Source organism: Erinaceus europaeus, chromosome 11, assembly GCF_950295315.1.
Source record: "Erinaceus europaeus chromosome 11, mEriEur2.1, whole genome shotgun sequence".
NCBI classification, from domain to species: domain Eukaryota; kingdom Metazoa; phylum Chordata; class Mammalia; order Eulipotyphla; family Erinaceidae; genus Erinaceus; species Erinaceus europaeus.
This window is the reverse complement of record NC_080172.1, coordinates 15,046,535-15,072,113: the sequence shown is the minus strand read 5'-3', so window position 1 is coordinate 15,072,113 and position 25,579 is coordinate 15,046,535. Positions and strand designations below refer to the sequence as shown.

Here is a 25,579-nt window from a genome sequence, read left to right as displayed (position 1 = left end):
TGTCTATCTTTCTCTCCCCTCTCTAGCTCCACCTCCTGTCTCAATTTCTCTCAAGTAAAATAGAAAGAAAGAAATAACCCCGCCCTATTCAGGGAATCCTGGGATTCCCACATAGTTATGATGGACCTAGACCTCTAAAAGATTGCTCTCTCCACCATCACTGGTCATCAGGAACAACATAATAACCCTCTTGTAGGCCTCTCTACAGGACCTTGCCTTCAATGTGGAACAACAATGATAAGGACTACCCCAATCTCTGAAGGGAGGGTGGGTCAACATAGTTTGCCACTCGAGGAAGATGGGTCCCAGGTTCAATCCCCCACACCACCATAAGCCAGGGTTGAGCAGTGTTCTGGCAAAAACAGAATGTAATTTAAATAATAAATAAATAATAATATAATAAAATCACATTTTCTGGCCTCAATGGTGGCTCGCCCAGTACAACACATACCTTACTATACATGCACAAGGTCTTGGGTTCAAGAACTTGATCCTAGCCTGTAGGGGATGCTTCCGGAGCAGTGGAGCACTGCTAGATGCGTCTGCCTCTCCTTCTCTGTCTGTCTCTCTCTCTCTCTCTCCAACAAGAGCACTGCTCAGCTATGTCTTACAGTGATGCGGGGATTGAACCTGAGACTTTGAAGCCTCAAGCGTGAGAGACTCTTTGCATAACCAATATGCTATCTCCCCGGGCCTCTTTCTCTCTGTTTCTCAACTCTAATAAAAAAGAAAGAAAAGAAAGAAAAGAAAGAAAGAAAGAAAGAAAGAAAGAAAGAAAGAAAGAAAGAAAGAAAGGAGGGAGGGAAGGAGGGAGGGAGGAAGGAAGGAAAGAAGGAAGGAAAAAAGGAAGGAAAAAAGGAAGGAAGGAAGACAGACATGTGGCGGAAAGTGCAAGGATTGACATAAGGATCTCAGTTCAAGCCCCCAGCTCCCCACCTGCAGGGGAGTCCCTTCACAGGCCGTGAAGCAGGTCTGCAGGTGTCTGTCCTTCTCTCCCCCTCTGTCTTCCCCTCCTCTCTCCATTTCTCTCTGTCCTATCCACAACGACGACATCAATAACAACAATAACTACAACAACAATAAAAAACAACAAGGGCAACAAAAGGGGGAAAAAAATACCTCCAGGAGCAGTGGATTCATGGTGCAGGCACCGAGTCCCAGCAATAACCCTGGAGACAGAAAGAAGAGAGAGAGAGAGAGACAGAGAGAGAGAGAGAGAGAAAGAAAGGAAGAAAGGAAGGAATGAAGAAAGAGAAAGAAAGAGGAAAATATGGCCACCAGAAACAGGGAAGCTGTACAGACTTGGTGACAAAAAAACATAGACTGGATTTCCTTAAATGAAAGTCTGGTGTATGCCCACTCTATAGGGCCACTGTTAAAATTAAGTGAATAGATGTGAAATGTCTGGAACACATACTCACTGAATGTTACTATTGTTGTAATTATTATTCAATTACATCTCATTCAGTGTCTTTTACTATTACACAACATACAACTTTTGAGAGTTCATAATCTGGGGGCCAGGATGTGATGCACCTGGTTGAACGCACAAAGACACAGGTTCCAGCCCCTGCACCCCACCTGCAGAGGGAAAGCTTTGCGAGTGGTGAAGCAGTACTGCAGGTGTCTGTCTCTCTCCCTTTCTATCACACCCTTCCCTCTCGAGTTTTTGTTGTTTCTATTCAATAAATAAAGATAACAAAAATTTAAAAGTAAAAACTAAAAGAGTTAACAATCTGCCCCTACCTTGTTTATAATAGGCAATATATTTGCACTTATACTCAGTAGTGTCATGACAACACGAAATTTTGAACCACTACTAAAAGGGAAGAGAGTGGGGAAATATTCTCAGCACTTGCATGGATAAGTTAATTAAATCTGAATGCTACGGTAAAATGAGAGGTAACATATATTAAAATGCATTCACTTTTCCACACAATAAACAGGATGTATGACTTAAATCAAGCCACTTGATCTTTCTTGGGTTCAGTTTTCTCATCTGCAAAACAGAATTCCAAACGCATGCCCCCTATCCTTTTTATCTTGTTATTTCAGACCTCACTGAGGCTCTTTATTTTTTAAATTTTAAATGCAAACTATGTGAAACACACTGCAAACATCAGTTTTATTTCAAATGTACTTAAGAACAAGAGAAACGCTGCCACACGGTTTTAAGAAAACAAAAAAAATCAGCTTACATGGGCAAAATTTTACATATGGTATTGAAATACCAAGTATAAATTTCTTTTTAATCATTGCTTTTTAAGAAAAAGTAGCTTATAGTCTTTCTAGTTTGGCACACTCTCCCCAAAAATGCAACTACACAGAACAAATTCCAGGCTAAAATCACTTAATTACAAATGACCATTTGTTTTTAACAAGACACCCACTGGTCACCAGTGTTTCACAGTTCAATAGAAGCGGCTAGCACTGGACACAATACACCTACCAGAAACTGAGTCAAACCATTTACATTGACTAGCTCACTTAATCATGATAAGGAAATTAACCAAGTTATTATATATCCCAGTATTTGACAGATGAGAAAGCTGAGTATTCTGGATCTGATCAACTTCCTTAAAAATCTCACCCCCGGAGTAGTCGGGCAGTAGTGCAGCAGGTTAAGTGCAGGCGGAGCAAAGCGCAGGAACCGGCGTAAGGATTCCAGTTTGAGCCTCTAGCTCCCCACCTGCAGGGGAGTCGCTTCACAGGTGGTGAAGCAGGTCTGCAGGTGTCTGTCTTTCTCTCCCCCTCTCTGTGTTCCCCTCCTCTCTCCATTTCTCTCTGTCCTATGCAACAACGACGGCATCGATAACAACAACAATAATAACCACAACAACAATAAAACAAGGGCAACAAAAGGGAAAATAAATAAATAAATAAATGTTTTTTTTTTAAAAATCTCACCCCTGAGGAGTGACAAGCAATGACAACCTCCAAGTTTACAAAATCTAGTTAAAACAGGTCACAATAAAGCCCTTTCCCAAGTCATCTTCATGCACATGAACATTCACAACTCAACAAAATAGAGACGGGGAAACAAAGGCAGTGAACACTTTAAAAGGCGATAGAAAAAATGAAGTCCATGAAAAAGAGAACGAACACGTTCACCAAAAGAAGGAACCCACCTTCATGACCTATGACAGATCTGGAAGCAGTCTGAAAGCTAACAACTCCTGCCACATTGTCATTGGCCAAAATGTTTACGCTAACAGTATCAGAGCTTGGTAAAATTCTGCTTCCACCTTCTGTGTATACCAAACGAATTATGATGCTTTCATCATCCTCTGGCTCAGAATCATCCAAAATAGTTAAAATCACCGTCTTTTTGGTTTCACCTGTAAAAAAATAAAAAGAAAGAAAGAAAATGAAAGTAACAAAGTCGTCTATAAAGAGTACTCACAAAAGACCCCAGGTAAAATAAGTTAGTGAATTAGAATTGTTCAGTATCACTAATAGTTCAAATATTAATGCCAGTCATCATAAGCAGACGTTGTTGTATGTTCATTTGTATGGCTTTCCCTTATCAAATAGTGAAAAGTTAGTAATAAATACAGATAGAAGGAAAAGGCATTTTGAATTGTGGTTAAGTGAAAGGGTAGAATTATTTTTTAAAAAATGGGTTTCTTGGGAGTCGGGCGGTAGCGTAGTGGGTTAAGCACATGTGGCACAAAGTGCAAGAACCGGCGGAAGGATGCCAGTTCGAGCCCCTGGCTCCCACCTGCAGGGGAGTCACTTCACAAGCGGTGAAGCAGGTCTGCAGGTGTCTATCTTTCTCTCCCCTTTACTGTCTTCCCCTCCTCTCTCCATTTCTCTCTGTCCTATCCAACAACAATGACATCAGTAACAACAACAATAACTACAACAAGAAAACAAGGGCAACAAAAGGGAATAAATAAATTCAAAAAAAATCTTTTTAAAAATGGTTCTTTTATCCTTAGCTGAGCACAATTATCTAAGTAGGAAGATAGTTTCTAAAGCGTCTTCTTACTAGAAACAAGTTCATGTAAAGTGGACTCTTTTTTTTTTTGCCTCCAGGGTTATCAATGGGACTTGGTGCCTGCACTATGAATCCACTGCTCCTGGAGGCTATTTTTCCCCTTTTGTTGCCTTTGTTGTTTATCACTGTTACTGTCATTGCTGTCTTTGTTGGACAGGACAGAGAGTAATCGAGAGAGGAGGGGAAGACAGAGAAGGAGAGAGAAAGGCCACCCTGGGAACACCCAGCAGATGGGGAGCGAAGGGCTCAAATCAGATCCTTAAGCTTTGCGCCATGTGAACTTAACCCACTGCACCACCGCCCAGACCCCTGGACTCTGATTTTCATTCTGACATTATTGTAATTTTCATTATAGCTAATCAAGACAATAGCACTAAGGGATAGTGATCACAATGGGGAAAAAAAAAGGGGGGAGGGTCTGGTGGTGGCAAACCTGGTTAAGCACTCACATTACAGTGCACAAGAACCCAGGTTCAAGCCCTTGGTCCCCACCTGCAGAAGGAAAGCTTCACATGCGGTGAAGCAGGGCTGCAGGTGTCCCTCTCTCTCCCTCTCTCCCTCTCTCTCTCTCTTCCTCCCTCTCTCCCTCCCCTCTCAATTTCTCGATACGAAATAATAAAAATATATAAATGATTTTTTAAAAGGAAAAGAGATACAGATTCTACATGAAAGAGTCAGCCTGAATGAGACAAGTATCTCGTTTTAGATGAGAGGACAACACTATTTCCAGAATGTGGAAACAATGAAGCCAAAAGGCAGAAGTAGATTTCCAAGAGAAGAGTGACAGAGATCTTTCTGTTTCCTTAATGGCACTGCTATAATATAAAAAGAGGTAAGACTTGCCTGAACATTTTCTCTTCTAACAAACTAAAAAGATATATATATATATTGGGCCTCAGTACCCTACATATATTTGATAAACAATTAGCAAGTCAAGTAACTTGGATTTTTTTTTTCAAAATCACACAGCATTTTAGTTAGTATCTTAATAGCAATGAATGTACACACAAGGAAAAAATTTTTTTTTTTTTTTTACCTCCAAGGTTATCACTGGGTCTCAGTGCCTGCACTACAAATCCACTGCTCCTGTGGTCATTTATTATTACTATTATTGTTATTGTTATTAATATTGTTATGATTATTGTTTTGGATAGGACAGAGAGAAATTGAGAGGGTAGGGAAAGACAGAGAGGGGGAGAGAAAGACAGACACCTGCAGATCTGCTTCACTCATGAAGCGACCCCCCTCACCCCCGCAGGTGGGGAGCCAGGAGCTGGAATGGGGATCCTTGTGCAGACCCTTGCTCTTTGTACTATGTGCGCTTAACCCGGTGTGCCACCGCCTGGCCCCTGGAAAAAAATTCTTTCGTTGACTGTCGGAAAGAATTATTGTATTAACTCTACCTAGGGATTCATCTAGAACTAGCACTAACCTTCAGCAAAAGTCAGAGTGTCTCCAGCCCCTATAAAATCTAAACCTTCAGTGGCCGTTCCACCAACAACACGCCATTCCACTGTCACCTGACCTAAGCTTCCCCCCGTCCTGTGAATCATCAGCTCCACTAGGTTCTGGGGCTGCTCCTGAACTTCGACATATAAACCATCTTCTGAGGTATTGGGATTAATACTGTAGATCACAAACACTCCAAAGGCATCGCCATTTAATGCTATGACAACTGTAGAAGTATTTGGCTCTCCGATGGTTGGCTGGTTGCTAAAACTGGCTGTGGTGTTCATGAGGTGAACTTCAAGAAGAGAAATTAGGAAACTCTCATCCATCTCTGGAAAGTCATCGGGGAGAACAGAAACCGTGAGATTTGCAAATTCATCATCTTCCAGCATCATGGCCCAATGCCTTGTAACAGGTTCATAGTCACTGCCAGCCACAGCCTGGCCACTAAAAAGAGAAGCCACCCTGGTGAAGTTTTTCTTGTAGGTCCAGAAGTCTGTGTTGTTAAAAGTTGGACTGATCCAGGATGTTATCCAAAAGCACTGGGGTCCCTCAGAAGCACTGAGAAATGAGAACGCTGAGCATGCATGTTCCTTGAGGCACAAAGTGGCACAAAAAGACTGGGGTTCCCTCACAGCAGAAATATTCACCCACGTTCTCCGAAGCAGGTCAGGTGCTCCTTGAACCGGTGGCTCATAGTAGGACAGTAAATCTTGACCTTCCTCGACTGCAAGAGTCACTGTGTCAATACAGGAAGTACTGTAGAGCAGTAGCAGTCGACCAAAGTGCCCTCCGCTAAAAATGTGGAGCAATAATTAAAAGACGGATTAAGCACTTGAGACAAGTTGTGTTACACACAAAGAAGAAAAGTGCTGGTTTTTCCCTTTTTAAGGATATAAAGTACAAATACAACTTTGTTTCTTTGATTATATTTACCATTCAACATATTTCTTTCTCAAGTAATAATCCCTGTTAGTTTCGATCAAGAGATACTTCTCATTAGGTCAGTGAGAAAAATATCTTTTAAGTTATGCAAAGTGTAGCCGCTTAAGAATTATCAAACATATTTGATATGCGGACTCTCTCAAAAGCCTAGACCAAGTAGATCAGAAGCAACCAATAGCACAGCTATATACAAGATACTGGATACTGTACAGCAAACCATAACAAAAGGACTTTTCAAAGTTAACCCAATTACCAAATAATGTGATGATAACATTAACTATCGATTGTCTTTTTGAACCCTAAGACAGCAGGAACCTCACATCTCCACTATAGAGCCCCTACTTCCCCCAGTCCTGGAACCCTTGGATAGGGCCCACTTTCCCGTATGCATCTCCCAATCCAAACCAAATAATATTGCATCCGCCGATCCCAACCTAACCAACGGATTGCCACCTCAACATGCTTCACCTCAGACTGTGTCCAGAGACTTCACGTGTGGAATGACAACCCTTCAGCTTCATTACTCGGGTGAGACCTTTCCTTTTATAGTACACTCTAATTTCATCTCAGGTAGTTCACTTTCTAACAAAGTCCCATAACCTAGATATACACCAGTTTCTGTGAGAGAGAGCATATGTTCACACGTACCCATAAACTACTGCAAAATATATACCTGAAAGCAGAAGTACACTAGAGTTTGCAGTGAATACCTCCCTAACACTTCCTCTCCACTATTCCAAGCTTGGGATCCATGATTGCTCAACAAATTGTTTGGCTTCATATGTTAACTCTCTTTTCAATCACCAGGTTCCAGATGCCACCAGGATGCTGGCCAGGCTTCCCTGGATTGAAGACCCCACCAATGTGTCCTGGAGCTCAGCTTCCCCAGAGACCCACCTTACTAGGGAAAGAGAGAGGCAGACTGGGAGTATGGACCAACCAATCAACGCCCATGTTCAGCAGGGAAGCAATTACAGAAGCCAGACCTTCTACCTTCTGCAACCCTCAACGACCCTGGGTCCATGCTCCCAGAGGGTTAGAGAATGGGAAAGCTATCATGGGAGGGGGTGGGTTATGGAGATTGGGTGGTGGGAATTGTGTGGAGTTGTACCCCTCCTACCTTATGTTTTTGTTCACTAATCCTTTCTTAAATAAAAAATTTAAAAAAAAAAGAATTATCAAACACTCTGCCCCACAAAGGAAAGAGAGAGAAAGAGAGGCTGGGAGTATGGATTGACCTGTCAATGCCCATGTGCAGCAGGGAAGCATTTACAGAAGCCAGACCTTCCACCTTCTGTATCCCACAATGACCCTGGGTCCATACTCCCAGAGGGATAAAGAATAGAAAAGCTATCAGGAAGGAGGTAGAATATGAAGTTCTGGTGGTGAGAATTGTAGCCCTCTTATTCTTGTCTTGTCAGTGTCTCCATCTTATAAATAATTTTTTTAATTATCAAACATAATTAAGAGAATTAATTTCCCTCACTAGATACTGAAATAAAGTCACAACAATAACAAAATGAGTACATAACAACATGAACAAATATAATTACTTGCTGCTAGGTCCCAAGATGCCATATTTTTCTCTGAATCGGTCAGTAAAATATATGCTGCTTCATAAAAAAAAAAAAAATTTAAAAAAAGTGCAGAAAAAAACAAAACCTGAAATCAGCCTCTTCATACAACAACCAAGTATTCTTTCATTTGGAAGGTAGTTATATTTAAGTTTTAATTCAAACAAATCACAAGTTGAAACAGTGAATTTCTGAGTTTGAAAGTTCAGTTATGGGGACCAGGCGGTGGTGCACCAGGTTAAGTGCTCACATTAAAATGCGTAAAGACCAGGTTCAAGCCCCTGGTCCCCACCTACTAGGGAAAGCTTCAAAAGTGGTGAAGCAGAGATGTAGGTGTCTCTTTGTGTCTTTCTCTCTCTCCTCAATTTCTCTCTATCTAATAATAAATAAATAAAATATTAAAAAAGAGAGTTCAGTTATATAAAATCCTCTTCACGAATACTAGGTATGATAAGGATAATGAGATCTGTGTATTAACATATAATTCAAGTTATAATAATCTGTAAAATAATTTACATTACATATAAATACCAGACCATGGCTAGTAACCTGTTTTGCCATGTCTGTGACCGAGATTTGCATCCAGTTCCCAACCCACCAGAAAAAGCTTCACTACTATTTTACTTTTTTTTCAGTGTGTGTGTGTGTGTGTGTGTGTGCGCTCGCACGTGCGCGTGTATATGTGTGTGTGTGTGTGTGTACTGCTGTCTTTCTATCAAAAAAAAAAAAAAGGCCCAGAGAAGTAAAACCACAATGATGGAAAAAAAAAAAATCAAAGCATCGATAACAAAAAGAAAAAATGTAAAGTCTGTTGCACAGACTTTTCTACCAGCCAACCCACCATAATCCCCATTACCCACACAGATGCAAGCATTCATCTCGTATACCTTCGCCTGACAGTGATGTTGGCACAGGAACTTCTCTCCAGAGGCTCTTGAACTCGATAAACCGACTGCATAAAGGCTACTGTACCATGCGGATTATCATTGGCAGCGATAATAATATTTGCCACATGATCTAACCCAATAGTGCCTCCACCAGAGGCATCAGTTAGTTGCACTTGGATAACCTAAAAAAACAGTGAAAATTTCCTTAACAGAATCCCAGTTTGGGAATTGGAATAATGCAGGACTGATTCAAATAGTCATACAATACAATGAAATGAAACATAATATAAAAAGACATCAAGAAATTCCCGTTCTAATATTTGTAACCTCAGTATGTAACAGAATATATCAGATTTTACTAACAGTACTATTATAATTAATACTGTTTAAGTTTCTTAATATGTAATGTTATGAATCAATCTTAAGACCTCTACTTATGCATAGTATACTCTTGTAACTTATCCTTTTTTATTTAGGGAAAATACAGCATATTTTTTTTAGAATATATTATTTTCCACATTTATCTTAAATGGAAATTCTGACAATTTTTTTTAAAAAAAATCAATCATAATGCTACCAAAATTTAGAGACACTTTATACATATTAATTATTGATACTAGCTAATAATAATAACATAATCAGCATTCAAATGAAATTTTATTAACTTCCCTGCCATGAAAATCTTAGATAAGAGGCAAGGGTTGATAGCATAATGGTCATGTAAAGAGAGTACAATGTCTGAGATTCCAAAGTCCCAGGTTCAATGCCCTGCACCACCATAAGCCAAAGCTAAGTAGTGCACTGGTTTAAAAAAAAAAAAAACTTACGTAACTAAGAATAAAAATTATTTAAAAGTACTTTAATGATATCTAGGCATTAACAATACTTGTATTTCACAAAATAAAATTATCTTTGTGAGGAATCATTATTTTGACTAAAAGGCTATTTTGTCATTATGAAGACAGCTACAAGCAATATATATTTCAGATGGACTGGTTCTAACTCAATTCAAAAGGGAGACTTCATACACAAAAACTATAAGTTCATACAAAGCAATGTAGTAAAAATTATGATAGATGTATATATACTTAATCATTTAGCCAAAATGTTCAAAAATGCAATGTAGTTGTACAAATATATATATATATTATACCAATAAACTATCATGCCTACAGGAACTATTTCTAAAAGAATGCTTTTCATATCTGTAAAGATCAACTGCATACTGCAGCATTTTGAACCGTCATGGAGAAAACATTTAACATTTTCATTTTTCACGATTAAAAGCCATCAGTTCTAGTCACTGTAAGACAAAGTAATGATTTATAGATTTATAGTGTCATTCTAAACTAGCTATTCCTCTCACCTCTTCAATCTCCGGAACGTCGTCAGCCAGGACCTCTAACAACAAGCTTTGAATGGTTTCCCCAGGGGCAAATGTCACATTACCTGAGACAACTCGCAGGTCGCCAGTAGCAAGCTGTCCATTAATGGTGGCGACCCACTGAACAGCAACAATGCCGAGTGTCCCAGAATTTCGAATTATTGGCAGTTTTACCTCCACTGAGTTAAACTCAGGTTCCTCTACAATAACTTTTGTAATCTGAAAACCTGAGGGCAGAGCAGAGTTCATTTCAAAAACAAAATGAATCCAAAGTCCCACGGAGCTAAGCAACTTCTATTCTATAGTTTATCCTTCTTTCACTCTAAGCAATCCTAAGGAACCAAAGGCCACAAAGCCAGAGTAAGATTTGGTAATGAGTTACCAAAGTTTCCCCACTATTATTAGTTGTAAACTTATTTACTTTACAATTATTATTAATTATAAAAGCAGAAATAATATGTGCATGAGCTCACTGTGAGCAGGTATAACAGGCATGAGTGGGATCGACCTTCTCGTGGTGCATCCCGTGAGTACCCATTCATTGGGGAAACTGACGATCCTTCCTAGCCGACTGAATCCACATGGATCCCAGTCACTTTCAAAGCCAGCAGCAAGCAGCTCCTGACAGCTTTCAACCTGACCTGTTGACTGGCTACGGAAGAAGGGCAAACGCTAGAAGAAGAACAGGTATGAGTGAGGGTGGTCTAGCGGGCTCTGCCAGGAATAGAGCCATGCAAGCCTGGTGCACTAGGACAGATGCTATTTTGGCCCCCTAAGTGATGGATGCTATGCAGGAAAGAGCTCAATTTCCCATTTATTTATTTATTTTTATTATCTTTCTTTACTTATTGAATAAAGAGAGTCAGAAATCAAGAGGGAAGGGGGTGACAGAAAGGGAGAGACAGAGAGAGACACCTGCAACCCTGCTTCACCACTCGCAAAGCTTTCCCCTTGCAGGTGGGGACCAGGGTCTCAAACTCAGGTCCTTGTGCATTGAAAAATGTGCACTCAACCATGTGCACCACCACCTGGCCCCTCAATTTCTCCTTTTTAAAAAAAATTATTTATTCCCTCTTGTTGCCCTTGTTGTTTTTTTTATTGCTGTAGTTACATATTGCTGTCATTGCTGCTGGATAGGACAGGAGAGAAATGGAGAGAGGAGGGGAAGACAGAGAGGGAGAGAGAAAGATAGACACCTGCAGACCTGCTTCACTGCCTGTGAAGGGACTCCCCTGCAGGTGGGGAGCCGGTCCTGGAACCGGTCCTTGAGCTTTGCGCCGCCTTCGCTTAACTCACTGTGCTACCACCTGACTCCCTCTTTTTTTTATCAGAAAGCCTAAAACCCAGATTTCTGTGCACATTCTTGTAAATTAAATAACTAGATAAGATTTACAAAAAATACCCAGAAGAAAGATCTACAGTAGAAGCCTAAGAGGTATTTCCTGGTGAGAGAGAGAGAGAAGCCAGGGTTGCCACCTGTGTGATTCCATGGCTCACAATGGGCTCTGTTTTGGTTTGCTTTGTTTTCCTGGTTTTTTGTTTGTTTGCTTGCCTGCTTCCTGGGTTATGGCTGGGACTCATTGTCTGCACTACAAATCCACTGCTCCTAGTGGTCATTTTCTTTTCATATTTTTTGGATAGAACAGAGAGAAATTGAAAGGGGTCCTTGTGCAGGTCCTTGCACTTTGTACTATATGTGCTCAACCCAGTGCACTACCGCCTGACCCTGTTTTTTTTTTAATTCAAATACATACAAAGAGTGAGAAAGAGGGGCCAGGCAGTGTCACACCTGGTTAAGTGCACACACCACAGTGTGCAAGGACCTGGGTTCAAGCCCCTGGTCCCCACCTGCAGGGGAGAAGCTTCATGAGTGGTGAAGCAGGACTACAGGTGTCTCTCTGTCTCTCCCTCCTCCTACCCTCTCACTTCTCCCCTCTCACTTTGTCTCTATCCATAATAAAAAAAAGAAAGAAAGAAAGAGAGAGAGAGAGAGAGAGAGAGAGAGAATTGTGAAATCACCATTTTTAAAAAAGTGAGAAAGAAAGGAGACATCATGCATGCATCAGGATCCAATCCGGTGCTAGGGGCTCGAACCCTCACAAGGTGAGGTGTGCACTCTACTTGGTGAGTCATCTCTGTTGCCCAAGAGTTTGTGGCTTCCCTATTTATGATGTAAGAGTTATTTCTTTTTCTCTCTCATAGCTATTAACCATTACTAGGGACTGTACACAGAAGTTCTGTAAGTCAATAAGAACATTATTAAGAGGAAGCGATTAAATAAATTCTCAGTCACTAAAAGTAAAGAAATGTATCATTTACACAAATAAGTAATAGTTTGGTTACCAAATAATCCATAGGGATCATCAGAGGCCTCAATAACAATGACTGCTTCTGTTAAAGCACCTAATTGGGCGCCTCCTGTTGTTTCATTTAGTAGTTGCACTAGAAAAGATTCTTCCAGCTCAGGGTAGATGTCATTAATGATATAAACTGGTACAGCTTTATTGCTTTCCCCCTCCAGCAAGACCACATCTGAAGAAGCTATACTATAGTCTTCACCTAAAAAGGCACAAAGCAAAAGGCTGACATTCCAAATATAATAAACAATATATCTACTGAGCAATACTACTACATAGGGAGCTCTTGGATTACACAAAATGACCTTTTTTTTTCCTACTGAAAACTAGAATGACCTTTTTTGAGCACATTAGTTCTTAACAAGATATTCTCTCTGTTACCAGGGGGGAAAAGCTGGTTTAATATCAAGAAATAATGAAAATCTCTTTGTAGGGATACTCAAATTCATTCCTTCATTTAAAAAATTATCTATACATAATGTTAATATATATAATGTTATCTATATAAAATATAGTTAGATATAGAAATAGATATTAATCATTCATTACTACAGATGATAATTTATCTACAAAAATACAGACTACTTTCAGAATGTAGAACAGCATCAAAGTCCTTATCTCATACAATGGACCTAGACTTTTTAAATTTTTTTATATATAATTTTTATTTATAAAAAGGAAACACTGAAAAGAACCATAGGATAAGAGGGGTACAACTCCACACAATTCCCACAACCAGAACTCCCTATCCCAGCCCCTCCCTTGATATCTTTCCTATTCTTTAACTCTCAGGGAGTATGGACCCATGGTTATTATGGGGTACAGAAGGTGGAAGATCTGGCTTCTGTCCCGCTGAACATGGGCATTGGCAGGTTGATCCATACTCCCAGCCTGTCTCTCTCTTTCCCTAGTGGGGCAGGGATCTAGGGAAGCAGGACTCCAGGACACATTGTTGGGGTTGTCTGTCCAGGGAAGTCTGGTTGGCATCACGGTAGCACCTGGAACCTAGTGGTTGAAAGAAGAGCTAATATATAAAGCCAAACAAATTGTTGATTAATCATGAACCTAAAGGCTGGATTAGTGCAGATGAAGATTTGGGGGTTCTCCATTTTGTACATAGTTAGTAGGCCTATTTTAGGTATATTCCAAAGGGCCTATGACTATACTAGTGTTTTTTGTTTGTTTGTTTTTTTCCTGAGCCTGACATCTAATATGCAGGTGGACCAAAGTTATTGTCTGGGGAGAAGATGTCATGGCTGGAAAAAGGACCAGAATGCTGGATCAGGGAAGAGAGTAGCTCCCAAATATGGGAAAGGGGTATAAATATTGTTGACTGTAAACCCCATCAATTTGATGTGACCTGGGGCCCATATTCAGCTTAGGAGCCTATGTGACCTCTGCATCCCTGTAGATCTGAGCTCACATTCTGTGATCATGGGGCCTAGACTTTTAATAGATCCCTCTCTCTACCATTGGGAAGGTCATCATATGCTCTTCTGTGGGTTTCTTCAGGACAGTACTCTCACTATAAACTAGCAATGGTAGGGATTCCCCATTCCAAAGGGAGACTGGGTCATCCTACTCTGCTACTGAAGGAAGACTATTTCTGAAGTGAGTGCAGCCCAGAAAGTTCCCAACTGTGACAATGGATTGTGAGCTCAGTCTAACAGGGACTCAGAATTTGTACAGGCTCCTGTGCTAAACATGAATGGATATGGACCCCAGGTTAAAAACAGTTAATTGCATTTATATATATTCTTAAAGTTTGCAAGCAACTCACTGCCCTAATCCTACTTCCTAGTTCTATTCTCAACTCTGACACCATCCTCCCAAATAGTATTTCTAGTCCATATCTACGTTAACTATTAAGTTCGAGCAAAAATTACTAAGATATAGGCTCCTAGGAACCATCCTAAGATAGACTTCCTTTCTTCCTTCCACCTTAATATCACTACTCTTCTCTGCTTTATTCCTACTTTTATGGTTTTTGCATATTAAACATTTTGTCCTGTTTTGTTTTGTTTTTTTGGCCTCCAGGGTTATTTCTGGGGCTCGGTGCCTGCACTATGAATCCACTGCTCCTGGAGGCCATTTTTTTCCTTTTGTTGCCCATGTCTATCATTGCAGTTGTTAATATTATTAACATTTTAATATTATTAATATGTTAGCCTTGTTGTGGTTATTATTATTGTTGTTGATGTTGTTGTTGTTGTTGGATACGACAGAGAGAAATGGAGAAGGGGAAGACAGAGAGGGGGAGAGAAAGACAACTGCAGATCTGCTTCATTGCCTTTGAAACGACTCCCCTGTAGATGGGGGAGCCGGGGGCTCGAACCGGGATCCTCACACCAGTCCTTGTGCTTTGCGCCACGTGTGCTTAACCCACTGCGCTACCGCCCGGCCCCCCATTTTATCCTGTTTTATATCTGACTGCCTTTCAGACACCAAGTTACAGATGCTACCATGATTCCACCTTGACTTCTCTGGGCAGACAACCTCACCAATGCCTACTGGGACCTCACCTCTCCAGAGCCCTATCCCACTATGGAAAGACAGAGGCAGGCCAGAGGTATGCACTGACCAGCCAATGCCCATGTCCAATAGAGAAACAAAGACAGAACTCCCATCTTCTACACCCACCCCAAAAAGAATTTTGGTCCATACACCCAGAGGGAAGATGATAGGGAAAGTAAACCAGAGAACTCTATACTCCCATTCCACCAGGATGTGAAGCATTAGTTACCAGGAATCTTGTTTTTATGGCACCAATGAAAGGGAAACAAATCTAGAAAATCTAGGACACCAGACATGGTTTTGCTTATCTGAGAGAGAAAAGGAAAGACAGACACTTGGAAGTAATAATAGGTATAGGGGTAAGTTAGGAAGTGAAGGCAGGACCACTGAAAAAAAGGGAAATGTATATACAGGTATATAGACAGACAGACAGATTGATAGATAGCTATAGAATCAGCCCATACTGGTGACCTTGGGAGGACTACTGTAGTTTCCAGTGGAGGCAACAGGACACAGAACTCTAGTGGTGGGAACTATATGGAATTATACCCCTATTACCTTACAATTTTGTAAATCAATATAAATCTCTAATAAAAGTAAATAAGAAAAAAAAATCTGAGTTTGGACTATGGCACCAAAGTAAAAATCTCTGGATAGAGGGTGAGGGTAAATGTATAGCTTCACTGTGGCGTGGGTGGGTGAGGGGGAGAGACACAGATCTTTGGTGGTGGGACTGGTGTTAATATGCACTATTAACTTATAGTCTCACAAATTAAAAGATGGCTCTATCAGGGGTCTCAAATCTGCGTCACACACCTGGGATAGCAGGGACCCTCTCAGGACAGATATCTCACTAGCCTGGCTGAGTTTATTTTTCATCAACCTGAGCACATTTTGCTCACCATAGCTTCTAAATCCGTTGACAATTTTGTCTATAGTTTACAAATAAAGAGGTAAGTACTGTCTACGGCTATACCACCCTGAACACACCCGATCTCCTCTGATCTCGGAAGCTAAGCAGGGTCAGGCCTGGTTAGTACTTGGTTGAGAAATAAGTTCTCTAGACCCATGCTTTAAAAAAAAAAAATGCCAGAAGGACCCTTATGTTTTAGCGATGGGCTTTTATTTTTTTGTTTGTCTTTTGCTGTTCAGAGGCTTTCACTGTGATAACAGTTCTATTCGTTTATCTTTACTTTTTTTCTTTGCAGTGGCTAAGAAAACTGTTATATATACACAATGGACTAGTACCCAGCTGTTAAAAAATGATGAGATTATCTGATATGCCTCATCTTTTTCTTTTTTTTTTGCCTCCAGGATTATTGCTGGGGCTCGGTGCCTGCACTACGAATCCACTACTCCTGGAGGCCATTTTTTCCCTTTTATTGCCTTTGTTGTCTATCGTTGTTGTTTTTGTTGTTAATATTACTGTTGTCATTGTTGTTGGGTAGGACAGAGAGAAATGGTGAGAGGAGGAGAAGACAGAAAAGGGGAGAGAAAGACAGACACCTGCAGACCTGCTTCACTACCTGTGAAGCGACTCCCCTGCAGGTAGCAAGCCAGGAGGCCTGAACGGGGGTCCCTACGCCGGTCCTTGCACTTTGCGCCACCTGCGCTTAACCCACTGCGCCACCACCTGGCCCCCATGCCTCATCTTAAATGGAAATTGAAGGACTTATGTTAAGTAAGACAAACCAGATGGATAAAGATGAATACCAGATGTTCTCAGTTATAAGTGAAACTTTAAAAACAAGAAAAGAAAGGGGAAAAACAGGATGAAAATCGAACTGAGTGTTGTACTACAGCAAAGCAAGTAACTCTGGGGGAGGGAAGATAGAACAGGGTAGAGAGGGCACTGGACACCCAGTACACAATATTTAACACGCACTTAAGGTAGGAGTGGGAGCAATATGTAGATAAGTATCACAGGGAAAGAAGAACTTGGGCCTATATGTCAACAACTGTCCTGTAAATCATTATTCCCAATAAGATGATTTTTCAACGAGATGCCATAGTATTATTCACTTTTGGTTGGTTTTCTCATTACATCTTTGAGTAGTTCTGTTAATCAAGGAAACATTGTCCCTCTCAAACACTTCACTGCCGCTAAGATGACTTTTTCTCACCGGCGACTGCAGTAATTGGACCCGCTTTAAACTTCACAGAAACATCTGCAAATGCTCCTCCTGTTCTAGTCACATTGATAATGGGTCCAACATGATTTTCTGCCACTCGAACAACTGGAGCTGAGAGCTGAAGAATCCCAAAAGCACCATCGTTGGAAGTAATAATCAGATGAGCAATAGTGTCTACCTTCGGCCCAAGACGTGGGGAATTTGAAACTGCAACACAGAAGAGAAGTTAATATGTGAAAACTCTAAGAATTGACAAAAAGTCATTCATAAGTCACTTTTGCAACTTTCCATCAACCCAATGGGATCATTATTTGTTGTCTTCTCTCTACTATTTAGATCCATGGAAAGTATTTATTACTGTGGACCAATACTAAACTAGGCATTGGGTATGCAAAACAAATTGAACAGAAATTCCCTACTCTCTTGTAACTTTAGCAAGATTTGTTACAGAATCCTTAACAAAGAAAGAGTTGCCCTAGAGCGATAATTGAGTAAATATTGAAAATCTGTCAAAAGGGAAAAAATGCTTAGAGTGTACCTAATCATGACTTTACATGTTGTTAGAATAAGGACAGAACCTACAGTTAGGCTCCCTTTCATGTTACTAGGAGAAAAAAAAAAATTCCGTTACAAAACTGAGCAGAAGTAATTTAGTTCTGAGCCTTCAAAAACCAGCTGCAAATCATACTCTCATTAATTATTGCCTCTGACTGTTTCACCATCTTCCCTCACAAACCTCTTCCTCCCTACTCCATCCTGATTAACAGTCATCTTCTGGCTCATCCAGAAAAAAACCCAGTTTTCATGCTACTTCAATACTACCATAATAGAGTATACTCCACACTGTGCAGCCTCTCTTCTCATTTCTGACTAATTTTATAGAGAGCAAAACTTATTTTAAAAGCATGAAAGTCTTCCTACAACTTCTCCCTGATATTTCTTTAAGTTAAATTTCAACAAGTACCTTTGGCAAAACAATATTACAGCCTGGTCTTTTAACACAAGCCAAGCATCCACAAACTCTAAGGAGAGATAAACAATTCTGAGCTTATATTTAGAATTTACCTAGAAATTATAGTATATAGAAGTATAAGACAGGGGCCAGGTGGTGGCACACCTGGTTGAGTGCATGTTACAATGCTCAAGGACCCAGGTTGAAGCCCCGGGGGAAAAGCTTTGCGAGTGGTGAAGCAGTGTTGCAGCTGTCTCTCTGTCTTTCTCTCTCTCTATCTCCCCATTCCCTCTTGGTTTCTGGCTGTCTCTATCCAATAAATAAATAAAAGTAATAATTTTTTTAAAATGTTTTAAAGGGAGTCAGGCGGTAGCACAGCGGGTTAAGCGCATGTGGCGCAAAGAACAAGGACCGGCCTAAGGGTCCCGGTTCAAACCCCCGGCTCCCCACCTGCAGGGGAGTCGCTTCACAGGCGGTGAAGCAGGTCTGCAGGTGTCTGTCTTTCTCTCCCCCTCTCTGTCTTCCCTTCCTCTCTCCATTTCTCTCTGTCCTATCCAATGATGACATCAATAACAACAACAATAATAACTACAACAACAATAAAAAGACAGCAAGAGCAACAAAAGGGAAAATAAATAAATAAAATAAAATTTTAAAAAAATGTTTTAAAAAGCATGACAGTGGGGCGGTGGCACAGTGGGTTAAGCACATGTGGCACAAAGCGCAGGGACTGGCATAAGGATCCCGGTTGGAGCCCCCGGCTCCCCACCTGCAGGGGAGTCACTTCACAGGCGGTGGAGCAGGTCTGCAGGTGTCTGTCTTTCTCTCCCCCTCTCTGTCTTCCCCTCCTCTCTCCATTTCTCTCTGTCCTATCCAACAACGAACAACATCAACAATGGCAATAATAATAACCACAACGAGGCTACAACAAGGGCAACAAAAAGGGGGGAAATGGCCTCCAGGAGCAGTGGATTCATGGTGCAGGCACCGAGCCCAGCAATAAACCCTGGAGGAAAATAATAGTATGACGGTGAATAAATTTGATACATTTACACACGTAAACCTAAAAAACAGTGGCACTACTTAATCAAGGATATAGATCCAGTGGTCTAGTAGTTGGGAAGACAGAGAGGGGGAGAGAAAGATAGACACCTGCAGACCTGCTTCACCACCTGTGAAGCGACTCCCCTGCAGGTGGGGAGCTGGGGGCTTAAACCGGGATCCTTGAGCCGGTTCTTGTGCTTCATGTGCGCTTATCCCGCTGCGCTACCACCTGACTCCCGGTAATGCTATTCTTAATTTGCAGGTGAAGAGTAAGAGTTTGCCTCTTACTCATGCTTCCTATAGACAACTGCAGATATAAAGCCAGCATCTATCCACAGCTCCCTTCCTATGTCTTTACTGAGGTGCTGGTCAGCATCTTCTAAGATAACAGAGTTCCTATGAGTGAGTTCTACATTGATTTTTTTTTTTGCCTGAAACATAATTCAACATTTCACATGTGTGCACTGAATTATTAGATAAACCACATCGTAACTTAAGCCTATTGTAGCGGTAGGAACAGAACAAACGTGAAATACTTGGCAACTGTTACTCTCATCCCACAGCACACTGATACTCTGCACACAGCATTTCCTTAATATCTGATTACCTGCTTATCATGTGCCAAACACTGTGTTAATTTTAATATCCAGTATTTTATGAAACTGTGTAATATGTCTATATTAGCAAAAAAATTAAGTTGAGTTTAAAAAAAAAAAGATGAGGTTAGGATCTAGGTGGTGGCACACACATTACTATATGCTAAGACCAGGGTTCAAGCCCTCAGTCCCCACTACAAGGTGGATGCTGAAAATGTACCTTTCTCTCAACCTTCCTCTCAACTTTTCTGTCTCTATCAAGAAGGGGAAAAAATGGCCACCAGGAACAATGCCCCAGCAATGACCAAGGTGGCAGGACCAAGCCCCAGCAATGACCTAGGTGACTAGTAAGATAAATAAATAAGAATTTTAATTTGGGCCTCCAAAATAGCTTACTTGGAATAGTGTGCCAATTTGTCAGGTGCAAACAAATTATAACCATATATAAAATAATTGACATAATATATAGATAACAAACACGCACAGTACACCTCTCTTCCCATGTGCATGACCCACAGGCTCAAGCATGGCACAACCCAAGTTTGATTCCAGCCTCCACTGCACTGAAGGAAGCCTCAGTGCTATGGTTTCTTCCCCTCTCTCTGCCTCTGCCTCTCCATCTCTATTGGGGAAATGAGATTATGTCTAACAGCTGATTTCTATATAGTGGAACAAGTTATAACACAATTACTGCTATCAGAGCCACAACTGCAAGTATTACTGAGCTAGTACCCTAGGGTGCAACTGGTACTTTCCAACTAAAAGTACTAGAGCAACTGGTGTTCTTCTCAAGGGGAGTCACTCTCCATTCTCATATCCCCAACCATTTTTAAGATTTTTAATACTTTGTTTTATCCTACTTTGCTTAGATTTGATAGGACAGAGAAAAATTGAGAGAGGAGATAGAGAAAGGGAAAGGAAAAGAGAAAGAGGAAGAGAAAGAAAAAAGAGAAAGACACCTGCAGCACTGCTTCACCATTCATGAAGCATTCCCCCCGCAGGTGGGTGCAAGGGCATGAACCCAGGTCCTTACGCACGGTAATGTGTGAGCTCAACCAAGTGTGCCATCACCCAGTCTCTTCTCAACTTTCAAGGCAACACAAGAATTTACAGAGATTCCTCATTTGTGACAGAACACTAATGCTACAGGTCAATTACTCATGAATTACAAAAAGATTTTAAAGGTTAATCTAGAAATGCAGGGGACTTTTAAAACAAGTGCCCCACTTCCACTTGTCATACAGATAAATCTTTGTAAATTATGCTTTTCAAAGATAGAGTTTACTCTCTGTAGAGAATTGTCTACCATACCTAGTTCTTTTTTATTATCATTATTGGATACAGACAGTCAGAAGTTGAGAAGGAAGGGAGTGACAGAGAGGGAGAGAGACAGAGACACCTGCAGACCGGCTTCAACACTCGCAAAGCTTTCCCTCTGCAGGTGGGGACCAGGGGCTTGAACCCAGATCCTTGCACACTGTAACATGTGCGCTCAACCAGGTGCACCACCACCTGGCCCTTCCACATCTAATTCTTAATTTACTATTTTTTTAGATCCTTACCTATAGAAATAACAACAAATGAATGGTTACTTACTTGGGCGATCCTGTAGTTTCTCTATCAAGGTAGAGTTGAATAGCTGAATAAACACAGACTCTGACTTTTCTGGTTCATCATCATCCAATATTGAGAGAGTTACTGTTGCCTCACTCTGATTAGCTTCAAAAAAAGCAAATCCTGAAGCTGACCTATAATCTCTTCCTTGAGTTGCTCTGGCTAAATTAGGTGGAAAATACGGTGGTTTTTCCATATCATCCAGGGTTGTATATGCAACTTTAACTTTTCCCATTAAGCCTTTTAACCTTCTTAATGACAGTGTAATGTTCTGGGTTGTTTCCTCGACTTGAATGGGTCTGTTTTCTTCAGAAAATATGAAGACCCCATAAGGATCGTCACTAGCTAAGATTATTATTGTGGCATTAGTATGAATTCCCAATGAACCACTGGAGACGCCAAGGATTGATACAGAGAAAGCTTTATCCAATTCTGGATCTTCATCCGGCAATATTTCCACAGTGATGTTAGCATATTTCTGTCCAATCTCAAAGGTAACATTGCCAGAGGTAAAGGCAAGATCGCCACCAGGATCAGAGTCTATACTCCAAAGCAAAGTCACTTGAGACAGGTCTCCATGAGTTCTCACAATCTATGTAAGATATGACATGTTACAGTATATTATAAAAGCAACTAACAACACTGACCATGCTTTTTACAAATTCACATCGTAGTGTGGCAGCACTTTTTATTTCTTTTAATATTTTTATTTATTTACTATTGGATAGAGACAGAGAGAGATTGAGAGGGGACAGGAAAAGAGAGGAGAGAGAGAGAGAGAGAGATACCTGCAGCCCTTCTTCACCACTCATGAAGCATTGGCCCCCACATTTTAATTTTGTTTCATATAAATTGTCTGAAATAATGTAAGTTTCCTGAAGGCAGGAATCATATGCAGCCCATCCCTGAAGACCCCAACAGAGCCCTACTTTATAGAGTAATTGTTGAATGAACCAGGAAGTGGCACAGTGAGTAGACCTCCAATTGAGATCATGAAGTCCTGAGTTTGAGCCCTGGTATCAAATATGATAGAGTGATACTCCAGTGTTCTCTTTCTCTCTCACTCCCTCCCTCTTTGTCTCTCTCTCTCTCTGTTAATAAGTCTTTTTTAAAGATAATTCTTACATAAAACTACAATTAACTAAATTTATTTAGTCCCCACTAGAGTTGTATATTTTCTTCAATTATAGTATGTACTGCTCATTAAACAAATATAATTAACAATTTATTACACTTCAGCATATCTGAAAGCTTTTACATTTACTGAAACTATACTATGTATGTAACTATAAAGAACGTTGTGTGATGTTCTTCTGAAAGTTAAGCCATAAGCTTTTGTTTGTATTGGTGACGGGGGGGGGGGGTGTTATGTAAACTGGATTTTAAAACTCCTGGCCACTATATATGTATGTATTTTGCGTGGCACTATGAACCACTGCTCTCAGCAGCCATTTTTAACTTTTTATTGTATTCAACCGGGAGAAATTGAGAGGGGAAGGTGAGAGAGAGGGAGAGAGAAAAACAGACACCTGAAAAGCTGTCTCACTACTTGGGAAGCACCCTGCTGCAGGTGGGAAGTGGGAGCTCGAACTCAGGTCTTGCACATGGTACTATGTGCTGTAGGCTTAACCAGGTGCGCCACCGCCCAGCCCCTCATTCTTTCTCTTTGTTTTAATATTTATGTTTTCTTTTGTTGCCCTTGTTTGTTTTTTATTGTTGTTGTAGTTATTGTTGTTGTTATTCATGTCGTTGTTGTTGGACAGGACAGAGAGAAATGGAGAGAAGAGCCGAAGACAGAGAGGGGGAGAGAAAGACAGACACCTGCAGACCTGCTTCACCACCTGTGAAGCGACTCCCCTGCAGGTGGGGAGCCGGGGTTCGAACCGGGGTCCTTATGCCGGTCCTTGTGCTTTGCGCCACCTGCGCTTAACCCGCTGCGCTACCGCCCGACTTCTTCATCCTTTCCTTTTATCAAATGTAAAGAGAGAAAGAGAGAGAGCAGAGGAGAGACACACCACAGCCCGACCCCACCCTTCATGAAATTTCTCCCATGTTATAGTATTTGCATATGGCAGGAGTAGAACTCAGGGCTTTCCACCTGGCAGAGCACACCTACCAGGTAAGCTAGCTCCTAGTCCCAACAACTCATTTAAAAAATAACACATTTCCTTTCATCATTAGCAGTGAAGCAGGTCTGCAGGTGTCTATCTTTCTCTCCCCCTCTGTCTTCCCCTCCCTCCATTTTGCTCTCTGTCCTATCCAACAACAACGATGTCAATAACAACAACCATAATAACTATAACAATAAAACAAGGGCAAGAGAAGGGAATAAATAAATGTTTACAAAATTAATATCTCTAAAAGTATACTTAAAATAAGACCCAACAAATACTTTTCTTCCTATTTAAAATACAAATGTAAGCTCAAAATAAAATCTGCAATGGGAATTTTACAAAACCTACTGAACTTAATTCTGAGTCAGAGGGTTATGCAACAGTCTTTCACATCTGAGTTTCAGAGACCCCAAGTAGAATCCCTCACACCACCAGAACTAGTTCTAAGCAGTGCTCTGGAAGTGGAAAATGAACACACACACACACACACACACACACACACACACACACACACACAGTGAGATAGCTCACCTGTCTTGTCACACATGTGATCCAGATTTCAAGAAAGTTTTAGTGCTGTGGTGTTCCTTCCTACCTTTGTCACTTTCTTTGTGAGAAAGTGAGCCTACAGCAGCGATGCCCAAGCCACAGCCACAGCCCTAGAAACTTTGATCCTTTCCCTTAATTTATTTATTTTTTTGTTTGAGTGGTGATCCTTACTAAAGTAATTTAAGTCATTCCACAACAGTTTACTGAAGTCTCAGTAAAAGTACAGAAAATGGGGCCATGAGGTGGCACACCTGCTTAAGCACACACCCTACAGTGTGCAACAATCTAGGTTCAAGCCACTGATCCCCACCTGCAATAGGAAAAAATTTCACAATTACTGAAGTAGAGCTGCAGGTGTCTGTCTCCCTCTCAACTTCTCTCTGCCTCTGTCCAATAATAAATAAAAAAATTGCAAATGTGTATTTAAAAAAGATGAGGAAAGATATGTCCGAGTGACTTTGTTCATTTTTTGTGTAAAATCTTAGCTGCTCTGGTGGTGGGAATTGTGTGAAATTGTACCCCTCTTATCCTCCCATTCTGTCGATCATTATTAAATCAACACAAAAAAAAGTATAGATAGCATAATGGTTATACAAACAGACTTTCATGACTGAAGACCCAAAGTTTCAGGATTAATCCCCCACAGCACCATAAGCCAGAGCTGAGCAGTGCTCTGGTGTGTGTGTGTGTGTGTGTGTGTGTGTGTGTGTGTGTGTGTGTGTGTGTGTGTGTGTATCTCTCAAAAATGAAACAGAATGTAAAAAAAATTCTAAGCTGCTGTGTAGCTTCTGGCCTCTTGGAGTTTTTTAATAATAAAATTCTAATTCATTCCTACTAGAATAAAGTTGAGGAATAAACATACTCATCACATCACTACTGTTCTTATTCACAGGTGTTGAAATAGTTTCTCTGCCATCCTTGATCCTAAGTAACTAAGAAACAGAAAACAAAGCACAAGTGAAAAACAAAATGTGTCTGTGTGTGTGTGTGTGTGTAAGCTTACTCACACACATTCGCAGGTGTAGCGTGTGTAATTTTGTAAATGTTATTACATCCTACTTTACTTAATACAAGACGAAGAAAAATAATATTATGATACAACTCCATGATATTATATAAAGAGCAGAGTCATGAATCCTCTGAAACTTAAGATGAATCTATATGTAATACCAACTATAACAAATAATAAATGGGGAGGGGCTGGCTGTGGCACACTGGCTAAGCACACATGTTACCAGCACAAGGAGCCAAGCTAAATCCCAGTCTGCAGAAGTCTTTCTTTCTCTAACCATCTCTATCTGTCCCTCCCCTTTTAATTTCTCTGTCATATCAAATTAAATAGAAAGAGGGGAGGGGTTGGGCAGTGGCCCAGCTGGTTAAGTGCACACATTATAGTGTGCAAGGACCTAGGTTCAAGCCCTTGGTCCCCACTTGCACAGGAAAAGCTTCACAAGTGGTGAAGCAGGTC

The 25,579-nt window shown here is 40.7% G+C and overlaps 1 protein-coding gene across 1 annotated transcript in view; it reads right to left on the bottom strand.

Moving 5' to 3' along the window:
• The window catches only part of ADGRV1 (adhesion G protein-coupled receptor V1), a 561,037-nt gene that overhangs the window by 432,552 nt on the left and 102,906 nt on the right, over window positions 1–25,579 (bottom strand). Inside the window, exons 28-34 of the mRNA XM_016186350.2 lie at window positions 21,431–22,040; window positions 17,234–17,449; window positions 12,583–12,798; window positions 10,222–10,466; window positions 8,856–9,037; window positions 5,433–6,244; window positions 3,129–3,338 (exon numbers count right to left, since the gene is read on the bottom strand). Coding sequence (XP_016041836.2) covers window positions 3,129–3,338; window positions 5,433–6,244; window positions 8,856–9,037; window positions 10,222–10,466; window positions 12,583–12,798; window positions 17,234–17,449; window positions 21,431–22,040 — 2,491 coding nt within the window. The remainder of the gene's footprint in view (window positions 1–3,128; window positions 3,339–5,432; window positions 6,245–8,855; window positions 9,038–10,221; window positions 10,467–12,582; window positions 12,799–17,233; window positions 17,450–21,430; window positions 22,041–25,579) is intronic.